Source organism: Antechinus flavipes, chromosome 2 (genome assembly GCF_016432865.1).
Source record: "Antechinus flavipes isolate AdamAnt ecotype Samford, QLD, Australia chromosome 2, AdamAnt_v2, whole genome shotgun sequence".
Lineage (NCBI taxonomy): Eukaryota > Metazoa > Chordata > Mammalia > Dasyuromorphia > Dasyuridae > Antechinus > Antechinus flavipes.
The window spans coordinates 225,944,137-225,957,933 of record NC_067399.1 but is presented as its reverse complement, the minus strand read 5'-3'; the positions used below and the strand labels follow the sequence as shown (position 1 = coordinate 225,957,933).

The 13,797-nt window shown below is 34.3% G+C and overlaps 1 protein-coding gene across 1 annotated transcript in view; it reads left to right on the top strand.

Annotated features, from left to right (window-relative positions):
* The window catches only part of RAB10 (RAB10, member RAS oncogene family), an 87,086-nt gene extending 73,520 nt beyond the window's left edge, over positions 1–13,566 (top strand). Inside the window, exons 4-6 of the mRNA XM_051976340.1 lie at positions 7,378–7,467; positions 9,228–9,329; positions 11,008–13,566. Coding sequence (XP_051832300.1) covers positions 7,378–7,467; positions 9,228–9,329; positions 11,008–11,091 — 276 coding nt within the window. The 3' untranslated portion in view covers positions 11,092–13,566. The remainder of the gene's footprint in view (positions 1–7,377; positions 7,468–9,227; positions 9,330–11,007) is intronic.
* Positions 13,567–13,797: the final 231 nt, after the last annotated feature.

The following is a 13,797-nucleotide window of genomic DNA, read 5'->3' as shown; positions in this document are numbered from 1 at the left end:
TCAGTTAACTACAATTAATTACTTGCTGCCCTAATCCCCTCAATTTCTTCTTATTAATTATGAACAGTTGTATTATAACTCTGAACTTTGACAGACTTGTCATTTCACCTCTCTTGCCGTGCAATTCCAGATGCTGTTCTTTGTCCTCATTGTCCCTTAAACCCTCATTTTTTTCTCACGCTATCATCCCTATATTTACTACATTCTCTTTCTTTCCCCATTTTGAACTCTTGATGACATTGGTCTTCACTGAAATCCCTTGTTCCCCTTTTGTATTGATGAACTTGACCTGCAAACCGTCACATTTGGATCACTTCGTCATGTGCTGCTAAAAAAATCTAGAGAAATATCATGGGATCATACTGATTGTATCCACAGCAAATATACATTATATAATTTAACTCTTACTGCTGCAAGACAATCCTTTTACACATTTCTAATTGATTCACTCTCCCACTCACCACAGCAGCTTATCCAAACCTTTTTTTACTCTGTCCTCCCATGATTCTTCTTATATCTCCCTTAGTTTTCTCCTTTCTTATTTAAAACCCTTTGCCTTATATTTTCAAAAAAAAAAAAAAATAGCGCCTTCTTCATCTCACATCACCCAGATATTTTGTGCCATTATTATCTCTTCCTTCAGCCAAGGCAAACCCCTCTGTATTGACAAATGGTCCCATTCCATCAATCTTCTCCAGTAGATTATGCCCTCTCTCATCCCCGCTGTCTCTTATCTTTATTCTCTTTCCCTTTCTTGCTGCTTCACTACTTTGTACAAACAAGTCTGTGCCATTTCCTTGCTCAAAAAAGCTTCTTAACCCATCTGTCCCTCGTAGCTATTGTCTTATATTTCTTTTCTTTTCTCAGTTTCTTCATAACTCTGTAGTCTGTCTTCTGACCTCATCATTCAACAGAAAATGCTCTCTCCAGAGTTATTACTAATTTTGTAATTATCAATTATCCTCTTCTACTAGATTTCTCCAGGTTTTCATGACATTTCTCTTTCCAGATTCTACTCCTCAGTCTCCTTTATAGGATCTTTATCCAGGTCATTCCCATTTAACCACGGATGTCCCTCAGAGTTCTGTTCTACACCATCTTTTCCCTCTATATTTCACATAGTGTTTTCATCCACACCCATAGATTCATTGATCCACCTCTATCTTTATCTTATGCTTAATGATTTTCAAAGTGCTTAACTATCCCTAAATTTTTTGCTGACCCAGATCTAGTCTTATATCTCCCACTGGAGATAGACATCTTGAACTTAATGTTATACTGGAACATAACCAAATTGGATGTCCTATAGATATCTAATGCATCGTCGGACACCAACATGTCCAAAATTGAACTCATTATCTTTTCCCCAAAACCTTTTTCTCTTCTCTTCCTTGTTTTTTGAGAATCCTGTCATTCTTAGACCAACTCACACAAGCTCACAAACTAGATGACATCCTCAAATTGTCCTTTTCTCTCCGTTTTCATATCTAATCTCTTGCCAAGACCTTCAGTTTTATTTTTCTCAAATACTTCTTTCCTTTGAGAGGGGATATGTTGGTGTAGGCCCTCCTCACCTCAAACTAGACTATTGGGATAGTCTGCTATTTGATCTGCCTGACTCAGTCTCTCCCTTAGACATCTTCTTAAAGCATCAATCTGACCTTGTCAGACTCCCCGACTCAATTACCTTAATGGCTTCTTTTCACCACTAGGTTCAAATATAAAATCCTTTATGTGGCCCTAAAAGCCTTTCATAACCTGTCAGTCACACCTCTCTCCCTTTTCTAGTATTGTTACACTCTCCATTGATAGTCTGTGATCCAGTGACACTGGCCTTACTGTTCACTGAAAATACTCCTCTGATTTAGAGTGCTTTTTTAATGAGCTGCTTCCCCCTACCACAGTGCTCTCCTTTAAATCTGCCCCTTGGCTTCCTTCAAGTCCTAGCTAAAGTTATGCCTTCTATAGAAAGCTTTTCTTGATGCCCTTTAATTCTAGTCCCTCCCTTCTCTTGATTATCTCCCATTTATCATGCATGTATTTTGTATGCATTCAAGTTTTTGTTTGTTGGTGCCATCTGTTAGCACCTTCCTCCTTTAGACTGTGAACTCCTTGAGAATAGGGACTCTTACATATATATACATGAAGTGCTTAGCACATAGTAGGCATTTAATAAATGTTTGACTGACTATGCATTTTTACATATTTTTAAAGTATTCTCTCTAAACAGATTCTTATTGAATGAAGAAATATATAGTACAAAAAAGCTTGACTACATTGTACAATTAATCCCTAATGTTAAATCTTCAATAAAGTTACTTATTTTTATGAGATAAAAATATTTCCAATTTCTCAAAAGTTCTTAGAAAACTTAAAAGACAAGAGATTTACTAAATTAGACAATTACAACAATTGTATCTATTGGGCATCAAAATATTTTATAAAATAATCTGTGTGTTAAACCCATAAATTCAATATGTTTTAAATTAATTTCTACATGAACTGTGGAGCATCAGACCACAAAGTTTCTCATATCTTTGTTACCATCTTAAGATTTAAATGCTATCTAGCCTAAACCAGTGAAGTAGATTTCAGATGGAGAAATTAAAGGCAATGTGCGCAGACAAGGGTGACCTAGGATTAGTATTTCAGAGACATTAACCTGAAAATAGAATCCCCATCTTCAAATCAAGAGGCAAAGATTTTATTATGCTGCTGAGGGAGTTAAATCCATTAAGTGTTTTAGCAAGGAAAGGGGTTTTAGCAATTAGCACGGGGAAAGACAAGCTTCCTAGCAGAAACGACATTAAGATATGGTAAGTGGGGGATTGCAGGGACAACCATAAGAAGAGTTTAGGGTCCTAATAGATGTTAGCTGTTGTGATGCTTAACAAGTGGACTAACCCCAAAAAGGAATGGGGGGCAATGTTTACACCATAGACTGGCAAGCTAACCCTAAAAGGGATTTAGTACCCTAAAAAGAGTTAGTCAAGAATATTGGTTTTGGGGGAAAAATAGATCTTTTTCAATGCAGTTAATTTTCTGGGAGGTATCAGTTTTTACAATTTAATTTATTCAGCATATAGAGTACACAGAAGTTGCTTCTCTCAGATTTGCTAGGTTTGACTCTTTTAACTTGTACTTTTATAAGCGGATCTTGAATTCATTATTAGTGGAATTAATCTTCCCCTAATTATACACATCTTAAAGTTGAATTTGAGGACTCAGATTACACAATTAAATTTTCTCTTCCCTTCCCCCCCACCCTTCCCTAGCTGGCAGGTATTTGAAGTTAAGTGACTTGCCTAGGATCACACAACTAGGAAGTATTAGAGGCCAGATTTGAACTCAAGTCCTTCTGACTTCAGGCTGGTACCTCTATCCACTATACCAACTAGCTGCCTCTACCCAATCAAATTTGAGGAAGGTTTTTTTAAGCTACCAATTGGCAGCAGCCTGTGGTTACTTAGATCATTTTGATCCTATTCATCTACTAAATGTTTCTTTAATTGTGGTCTTTTTTTCAGCTCTTACGTCCCATACACTTTTTAAGTCTGGATTCCTGTAGTCATAGGTACTTATATTTTGGGAAATGGGAGCAATATTCCAGGGGACAAATCAATGCTCATTTAGCAATAGTGGAAGACCAGAATATCAAGGAGTAAACTCAGAATCACAGTTTCAATGCCTATATATTTTTGTTATTGTTGTTTTTGTTATATGTTGTTTTTAATTGCAGTTTTTTATTTTCAAAACATAAGCAAGAATAATTTTTCAACATTGACCTTTGCAAAACCTTGTGTTCCAATTTCCACCCCCCTCCTCTAGATGGCAAGTAATCCAATATATGTTCAACACAGTGCCTATATTTGTAAACTTAACTCAAAGCTACCCTTAGTGGAAATTTAAAATATTGGCGGTTTCAGGAACTAAACATGCCCTAGCAATGACTGAAAAACCCACAAGATACATGTAACTCTAATACAAATACGGAAATTTAGCTCATGTTACAAGGGTATTGAGATTTGTTGCTAGGACTTTGTGTTCTAAACTTTAAAATTAGCATTGGAAACTCAACTGGTGGTAGACCCAAGATATTTGTATTGAGGAAAGGAAGTGATAGCTGATTATTGGATTATGACACTTCCGGATTCTTTTTTTGTTGTTGTTTTGTTTTGTTTAAGCTTTTTATTTACAAAACATATGCATGGGTAATTTTTCCAACATTGACCCTTGACATTTTTGTTCCAAATTTTCCCTTCCTTCCTCCCACCCTCTCCCCTAGCTGGCAGGTAGTCCAGTACATGTTAAATATGTTAAAATACATGTTAGATCCAATATATGTAGTTAAATATACATAGTTATCTTGATGTACAAGAAAAATTTGATCAAGAAAGGAAAAAAAAAAGAAAAACTATGCTATATTGTGAACCACACACTCAATTCCTGCAGTCTCTCTGGGTATAGATGGCATTCTTCATCACCGCACAATTGGAACTGGTTTGAATCATCTCATTATTGAAAAGAGCCATGTCCATCAGAATTGATCATCATATAGTCTTCTTGTTGAAGTGTATAATAATCTCCTGGTCCTACTCATTTCACTTAACATCAGTTCCTGTGAGTCTCTCAATAATATTCCATAACATTCATATACCTTAATTTATTCAGCCATTCTCCAATGGATGGGCCTCTACTCAGTTTCCAGTTTCTGGACACTACAAAGAGGGCTGCCCCAAATATTCTTGCAGATACAAGTCCCTTTCCTTTTTTTAAGATCTCTTGGGGATATAAGCCCAGTAGAAACACTGCTGGATCAAAGGGTATGCACAGTTTGATAACTTTCTGAGCATAGTTCCAAACTGCTCTCCAGAATGATTGGATCCATTCACAGGTCCACCAACAATGTATCAACACTTAGGATTCTTGTGGTGTAAACAATTTGAAATCAAGCCAAGAAAAACTTAAGGTTTTGGATGTGAAAAATAAATTAACATGGCAGTTTATATCTTTTGCTCTGACAGCAGTCAGACTTCATGCCCCAAGAACAGGTTAGTACATACTCAGAGGCTGAATAACTATACTATAGTGGCCATTTGGAGAATGGCTTCATCAGTGAGATAAAAGGAAGCTCTGTGTTATTCAATAGATACATTACAAAGCCCTTCTGTCTTGGTGTGGCATTTAAATAAGAATCATAATTTATTTCTGCGATGTCACAATGTATTTTATCTAGCTGAGTATCTTGTGAAAGCATCATGCATGACTTATGATACTAAGTTGTACTACTATAAAGAAAATTGAGTAATGGCTGCAGCTTTCTGATAAAATTTGAATAATGCTGAGTTATCACTTTTACAAAGCAAAATTGAATGAAATATATAGTACTTCCAATTCTGGGAGTACAATTACCTGTTTCATTTGTCTTGCTTAATTTTTCCCTTAAAATGAGACGTTAGCATTTTAACTACTTATTTTCCCTCCTGCCAACCAAAGACTGCCTTAACACTTAGAACTTATTTGATGTAATTCTTTTTACTTTTTTTTGCACCTTTCTCACCACTTCAATTTGCCTTGTTTCATTTAAATATCTTCAGCTACACACAACAGTCTATGTTAATTAACCTGTACACTTTACAGTGGTACCTTATAAAAAGAAGATAATACATTGAATTAAGGATTGAAGTAGCTATCTTTATTTGACAGTAAAGGCTCATCTCTGTCTTAAGGACTATGATTGTTAAGTAACATGTCAATATTCCCCACCTATCAATATTTTACTGACTTGTTCCCCATGGTGTCACATCCATAATATTTATTTACCTCAAGGTTAGATGTAGCATATTAGGAATAGATTGACGTTCAGTGATCTTAAGTAGAATTGAGATTGATAAGAATTTGGGATATAAGAAGAGGGAAGGCATTTTTCTTTCATATAAATGTGGCTTATTTATTTAATCCCTCAACATTATAATTTTATTAAGTAAAGGATACTTGTACTTACCTATGACTAGACAGCACCACTTCTGCCATCTTTGTTCTTTTCACATCTTGTTTGTTATACCAGTGTTTTGTTATGATAGAATACATCTCTGACAAAATTGGGAAAATTTTCTTTGTAGCCTTCACTTTGGACTCATCTATCTTGTTTCCTTTTTTCTATTTAATGATTTGAAAATATTTCCAAGGAAAGGTTATTTGAAGCTATACTGATTCTAAGGAGTCTATGGAGCATTTAAATTCTAAATCTTCTAAGAATAGGCAAAATTGAGTTATAAAAGCAAAAAATTTTGTAACACAAACTTTGGTTATAAATGCTGATTTTTACTTAGGTAACTGTGGATATGTCAAACTTTGAGCATCATATTCCTTGTCTTTAAAATAAGAATGATATTTGCATTATCTACCATGTGGAAAATTATTGTAAGAAAAGCACTTTGTAAATATAAAACACAAAAAGAAAGCAAACTATGTATAAAGGAGATTTGCACTTTTATATACAATCTCCTTTTTGTGTTTTACTTATATATAGAAATGCTCTTTTTTTTTTGAGCTACATGTAGAATAAAAAAATTAATTTTCCCTAAATTTGCTGCTGGCCGTATAGAGTTCTGTCCAGAATACTAGATTTGAGTCCAAACTTGGCTAACTTTCTATCTCTGTTGATAAGCAAGTTAAGTCACTTAAATCGTTTTGGACCTTAGATTTCTGCAATTAGACAGTCTTCAAGATGGCAGCTGAATTGAGTTTTAGTTTCTGTCTGCACTGTAGCATATTTTAGTAGTAATTATCTAAAAAGCCATAGAGGTTCACATGTATAATATAGATTTAGAGCTGAAAGAAGGGGTGAGTAATAACTTTACGAATTAAAGATCATCTAATCCATCTCCCTGATTTTGCATATGTGGAAACTGAGATCCCAGGAGCTTAAGGGACTTGGCTGAGGAGATCCAGATAGTAAATGACAGTGAGAACTTGAACTGTCTTTTGACTCCAAATTTAGCTTTTGTATGATATTTTAAAGTTTTACAAAGTACTTGCACATATATTTTCACTTTATCATCAACCTTGTGACATAGGTAATACAAATATTTTCTTCATGTAGAGAAATGGAGACTTAAAACACTTAAGTTTTCAGACACCAAATATACTTTTTTTTCCCCACTTCTTTGTTAGTCAAGTAAACATGATAATATTTGTACACCCATTTCAGATTTGTTGTGACACTCAAATGAGGTAAATGGCTATGTAAATAAAATAATAGCATACTAAGATATGCATTAAATTGAAACTTATAATTATTTTGAATAAGATTAATGCTTGTGTCAAAACAAAGAAAAATATATTTTAGAAAAGTAAAACTTTGTTCTTTTGTAGCATGCCAATGAAGATGTGGAAAGGATGCTGCTAGGAAACAAGTGTGACATGGAAGATAAAAGAGTTGTATCTAAAGCAAAAGGAGAACAGGTAATAAATGATTGAAATTAATATTATTTCATTTTTCTTTTAGGCTTTTGGGAAAATGATTTTAGCATGTACTACAAAGGTAGACTTATTTAATGCAGATCGTCATGAGAAAGTCTTCATATCATTCACATAGTTAAATGAAGCATATTTGTCCAATCAACTGAGAGTGTAGCTCTTGTCTAGTCAAAGGACAGGACAAAGATACTTTGCTTTCTTTTGTTGTCCGCCACCATTTTTTTTTTTTTTTTTTTTTGAGTATCATGAAGGACCAACATCAATTAGATCAGATTTCTTAGAGTTGGCAATTGGTCAGTCTCCAAGTAGACCTCAGTCTCTATATACAGTGGTTCTCAAACTTTTGTTTTCAGTATCTTTATCCTATTAAAAATTATTGAGTATCTTTCCAAAGAGTTTTTGTTTATCTGGATTATATTTATAGGCATTTACCATTTTGGAAATAAAAACTATTTTTGAATTTGTAGACCCTCTAAAAGGGTTTCAGATATCCCCAGGATTCTCTAGACCATACTTTGAGAACCACTGATACAGAATATATTTCAAGATAGAGTAACAGATGCTAATTTCAGAATACTAAGAACAAGGTATGCACAAGAAAATATGGAAAACAGCTGTTGACGCAGGATTGGATTTAGAAAAATACAAATATGCCATCATCAGTCACTTAGATCAAAGACTCAACTGATCACTGCTTAGTTAGTCATGGTTGCCTGTACTTGACCTAAGTATTTACCTTGACTCTGGATTCTTCTGTTTTCCCAATATATCTTCCAAACTTTAAGGAATATGATATTACATGGAGATGTTACTGGCACAGTGTTAGAAAATATGCTTTCACTTGTTATTATAGTAAGTGGTAATAAATGATGCCAGCTCATTCACATTTACATATTATTATGTCTTTGTGATCAAAGATATGTTTAAAACCCCTTATCCCATTAAATTCTTTTGATTTGAGCCATGGGGAAGCAATTATTAATGCAAAGCTAACTAATGCATAAGGTGATCAAACTGGTCCTAGTTTGTAACATAAATTAGAAAGTAGAAAAAATGCACACCACTTCAAAATAGCATTTCTTCACCCAATATAAAATTTCTTTATTCTGCATTAAAGAGTGTATTACAGTTTGGATCTGTATTGTATCTGATTCCAAATATGAGTTAATTTTGAGATTTATAGAATGTAAAAGGGTCAGAAATATTTAGTAATTTGCTAAAAAAAACTAATATAATCATTCATCAAACATTTATTAAGCCCTTATGTATCAGACATTTGTATAAACAAATAGCTTAACATATACTTTTTCTCCACATAGTCTAGCTGATCATGATTAGGAACACTAGAAGCATATAACATTAAAACCAAAAAAAAGAAAGGAAGTTTGTTGCTCTGGTCCTATCTTAAGTTCACCTCTCAGTAGAGCTGAAATATAATTGTGTCATTCTTTCCTTGGTCTTTTTATAATGTTATCCCAAAAGAGAAATTTCCCCGGGGGCAACCCTAAATAGTATCACCTTTATAAAATTGTTCATTTTAGCACCATCCCAGAAGTCAGGAGGACCTGAGTTCAAATGTGGCCTCAGACACTTAACACTTCCTAGCTGTGTGACCCTGGGCAAGTCATTTAACCCCAATTGCCTCAGAAAAAAAAGAAGAAAATTATTCATTTTAGACCTTTCAATGGAGAGTTTAGGCTAGATTATGCTTTCTAAAATGGTTATTTTGCTTTTTTCTATCTTAGATTGCAAAGGAGCATGGTATTAGGTTTTTTGAGACTAGTGCAAAAGCAAATATAAACATTGAGAAGGCATTCCTCACATTAGCAGAAGACATACTTCGAAAGGTAAGTTTTGGGTATTTTTTTAACTTAATATGAACAATATCTGAAATAACTCATTTGAATGTTTAGCCCTTTTAAAAGTGTTTTGTTGTTCAAAATATATTTAATAAACTATTCTGAAGTTTATTTTTATTGTTTTGAGACTGATCCCAGTATAAAATAAAAGATTTAGTTCCGTACAAAGACGACTCTTGTTACGTCAGCTGTATTTCCATTTAGAGGAGGACAGGAAGGAGCTGACCTCTCATCGGAGGTGGGAGAAGAGTGGCTTCTCTAGGTACCACTGTCTATGCTCCACACTGCTTGCTTGTGTTAGTCTTCTTGAGGTGTCCCTGCCTTGCTCAGTAAGCTACAACAGATGCCCCTCTCCTTTAAAATGAAATACAGACATCTCATATTGATGTTTAAAGCCCTTCACAGTTTGACCTCAGCCCTCTAAGCTTATTAAAAAGATCATCCCTTTGAAACATTATGTTCCCAGAACTTGATATTCCACACCTTTGCATAAGCTGTTTCCCATGCTTTGAATGCTCTCCCCACTCACCCGACTTTTCTGAATCTCTAAAGCCTTGGTACTTACAGTCTTCCGAAAGTCCTGCCTTCCTCTCCATTTTACATCTCTTTAACTTCCTCAGATTTCTTGTGTATGTACATGTATGTATCTGTGTGCTGATTATAGATCCTCTCCTTAGAAGAATGTAAACTTTCAGGGACAGAGTCTTTTGTTGGTTATTTAATGAAAATTGTTGATAATGGTTCATAATAATAATCCAAAATATGTTTGAGAATATTCTATAGCATTGGCCCCCACTCCCTTTGGAGCAGCAGCTTCTTAATTCTCAGCAATAGCATTATTGCCTGGCTGCTGAAAGGCATTTGACAGTTCTGGCTGCTTTATCGTGGGATCTTAGAGAAGTGGGGCTATAAAATGGGTTGCAGTGAAACTAGGGTAAATGTCTAGTTAAATACCTTTGTCATGATTCATTTTAAAACTTGCTTCTAGTCAAGATACAATTTTTCTTTTAGGAAACAAGTTCTTAGGAGCTCTGTAATAGAGCAAGTAAAAAGGCAAGCTCTGAGAATTAAGAATTTCCGATTTTAAAATACACTTATATAGAACATCTGGGCTTTTATTTGTTTGTCTTCAGAGATAGTTTCTCCTTGGTGATAGGAAGAAGATATTTCATATACCATTATGGGTGAAGAGATGACATCAGGCAGATTATTTCAAGGAGGAAGTAAAAACTAATTGTAGCTACTTTACACTTTTAAGATCTTTCCACCAGGGAGACACACTATATGCATATTCCCATGGGAACAATTGATTTATAACTTTTTTCGATGTAACCTATTTAGCCTATTTCGAGGTTGTCCAGGAGTATTGAGTAATTGAATGATGTGACTTCTGTCTCTTAAGGATTTTATATAGCACAAACTATATGGTCATATGTAGGAAAGTAAAAATATTGATCAGGTATTTCCATAACAAAAGTTTACAAAAAGTAACAATATTCAACAATAAACAACAAAATAACAGTTTGCAGTTATTATATATACCTATTTGAACTGTGGTATCATCTTAATGAAAAACTTTACATTTTCAGAAATATTTCTGTTGACATTAATTTTATTTTTGTTGGCATTTTTGTCATCAGCTAATTTTTGTGTATGTTTATTCCAGACCCCTGTAAAAGAGCCCAACAGTGAAAATGTAGATATCAGCAGTGGAGGAGGAGTAACAGGCTGGAAGAGCAAATGTTGCTGAGCATTCTCCTGTTTCATCAATTGCCATCCACCAACCGTTTTTCTCTTCTTGCTGCAAAATAAACCACTCTGTCCGTTTTTAACCTAAACAAACATTTTTTTCCACATCTTAACAACTATCTGCCCTCTCTTTATTCTTCCATCTTATGACTGCTTGCTGACTATATAATTTTCTCCAAACAAAAGTGTATAGAAGAATCATGTCCGTGACTTCATTTTTAAATGTACTTGCTCAGCTCACCACTATGTTTTGGTTGTATTATAGTCCAGTTCTTATCAACATTAAAACCTATAGCAATCATTTCGATTCTATTCTGCAAATTGTATAAGAATAAAAGTTAGAATTAACAATTTTATTTTGTACAACAGTGGAATTTCTGTTATGGATAATGTGCTTGAGTCCCTATAATCTGTAGAGATGCATTAGCAAAAGAAGAAAAAAAAACAGGAAAACATTCTCATTTCCGCCTTGAACGTTTAAATGGGGTTAATTTTGTCCTGTGCCTTATGTGGAAAGAAACTTTTTTGTTTTTTGTTTCTTTTTTTCTTTTGTTTTGGTGGACGCATGTGCAGGAGACATATCCAAATGTAACCATTTTTAAATATGAAATTTTTGTGGTTTGCTTGGCTGTGATTGTCAATGTAGTGAATTGAGGACAACAGATAATGCAGAAACGGTAACTTTCATTTGCTGAGTCTCCTTATAAAGTGGCCTTGCAATCCAAATCTGCTCCTGAGATCTTAACTTCTCCTTGGCCACTTACCCCACCTCATTGCCTGCATATAGTGCTTTATTTGCTTTTTTTTTCTTTATGGTATAAATTTTTTTTTTAATTAAAAAAAAGGAGAGGGGGGCAAACCAATGTTTGCTAAGTTTAACACAAAGCACTGATTTAACTTGCAAGGTAAACTCTCAAATATACCTACTAACTACTTCCCACTAGCAAATGTCAGTTCACTGGTGTCTTTCCCTTATCTACTCTCTCCCAACTCTCCTTACATCCTTTCCTTCCCCTACCTTCTTTTCCCTAACCTCTTCCTCTCCTTGTTCTCCTATGTATCCGTTGAGAACGGAAGAGTTATTTGCATGCACTAGTGTTTTCAATGGAGGGTGATGTGGTTTGTCTTTCTAATTATGTGTATAGAGTATTCAGTTCCCCAATGTATCAGTTAGCCTAAATTTACACGGTCTCCATTTTGGCAACTCCTCTAGCAGGTTGGTAGCCCAGAAAAAGGTTTGCGAGCTTTTTTTTTTTTTTTTTTTTTTTAAACAGGGCAAGGATCAAATTGAACATCACAAATTGCCAGTTGTATTAAGCTTTGGCCTTCCCAAAACATTTTTTCCAGTGTTAAGATTGTTTACCTTAAGATTCAGAAACTCATCTGTAATTAGTTAATTGTAAAAACCTTTTGGAAATTTGAATTAATAGGGATTGGAAAATTGACAGCAAAAAGTACTTCATGTAAATATAAGGTCACTAGCCATCTTTAGCCCTGTTCCTATTTTTTCTTATGTTTCCAGTTGTTTTGCTGCTTTGCTTATTAGAATAGCACAAGTTAAGTTCCCTCTGCTGTTGGCATCCTAAGATGATACCTTTGTTGAAATTATTGAATAGCATGATTCATTTCTAGCAGAGGCTGAGTTTAGGACAGCAGCTCCCATTGAAATGAATCTTGCCTTTTCGTGAACAGCATGTTAATGCCCTCTTGGCTCATGCAAACAAGGGAGGATTTCTGCCATGAAAATCCATGGATTTTTCAAGTAGCACCCTAAAATGTACCTTTCTGAGCCTTATAGGTGGGTGTCTGTGGGTTTTTTTCCTCTCAGTTTATTCATACTTCCCACTTTTAAAAGCAGCCTTGCCAAATATTGTTTATTTAAAGTTTTTTTTTTTTAATATTGAAAGGGCAGTATAAAGTCTTCTCCATGCTTTAGATTTGAATTGCTGTAAAAACATAATATTTTCATTTGAATCTTTTGTTTCCCTTTTCTCTGGAATGTAAAGTTGTTTTATGGTTTTTGATTTTGTGGGGTATGGGGGTAGGGAGGTTGCTTTTTTTTTTTTTTTTTTGGCCATCTTCACTTGGTTAAACCTACTTAATTGGGTGACTTAAGGTGAGAAATAAAACACTGGGATTTTGGGTGATAGACTGACAGTTTCATTGTTTGCATAATAATTATAATCGGCATTGTAAATAGGCAGGATGTGGCTACCTTTTGTTAAATCTGCACTTTCTAAATATCAAAAAAGGGAAAATGGAGTATAAATCAATTTTTGTATAATCTTTGTTTAAAACATAAGCTTTTATTTGCTTAATATTAGGGCTTGGCCCCTTTTCTGTAAGTCTATTGGGCTCTTGTGTAGATGCTGTTTTCATCAAACACCGACCCATTTGTCCATCCTCTGGTACAGCACTAGCTACAGATTCGGTTTCATATTCTACTTAACAATTTAAATAAACTGAAATATTTCTAGATGGTCTACTTCTGTTCATATAAAAACAAAAACTTGATTTTGAATTCTGGTTTGGCCTTCATTTATTTACAGAGAACATGGTATTCATTCCCTTAAGAAGTGGAAAGCCTTTAGTTCAAAACTAACAGACTATTTTAATTGAAACAAGTTGAATGTAAAAGATACAGTTATTTTCTGAGGGTTCTTACAAAGACAATTAGAACTAGAAACATATAAGCTCTTGAATGATG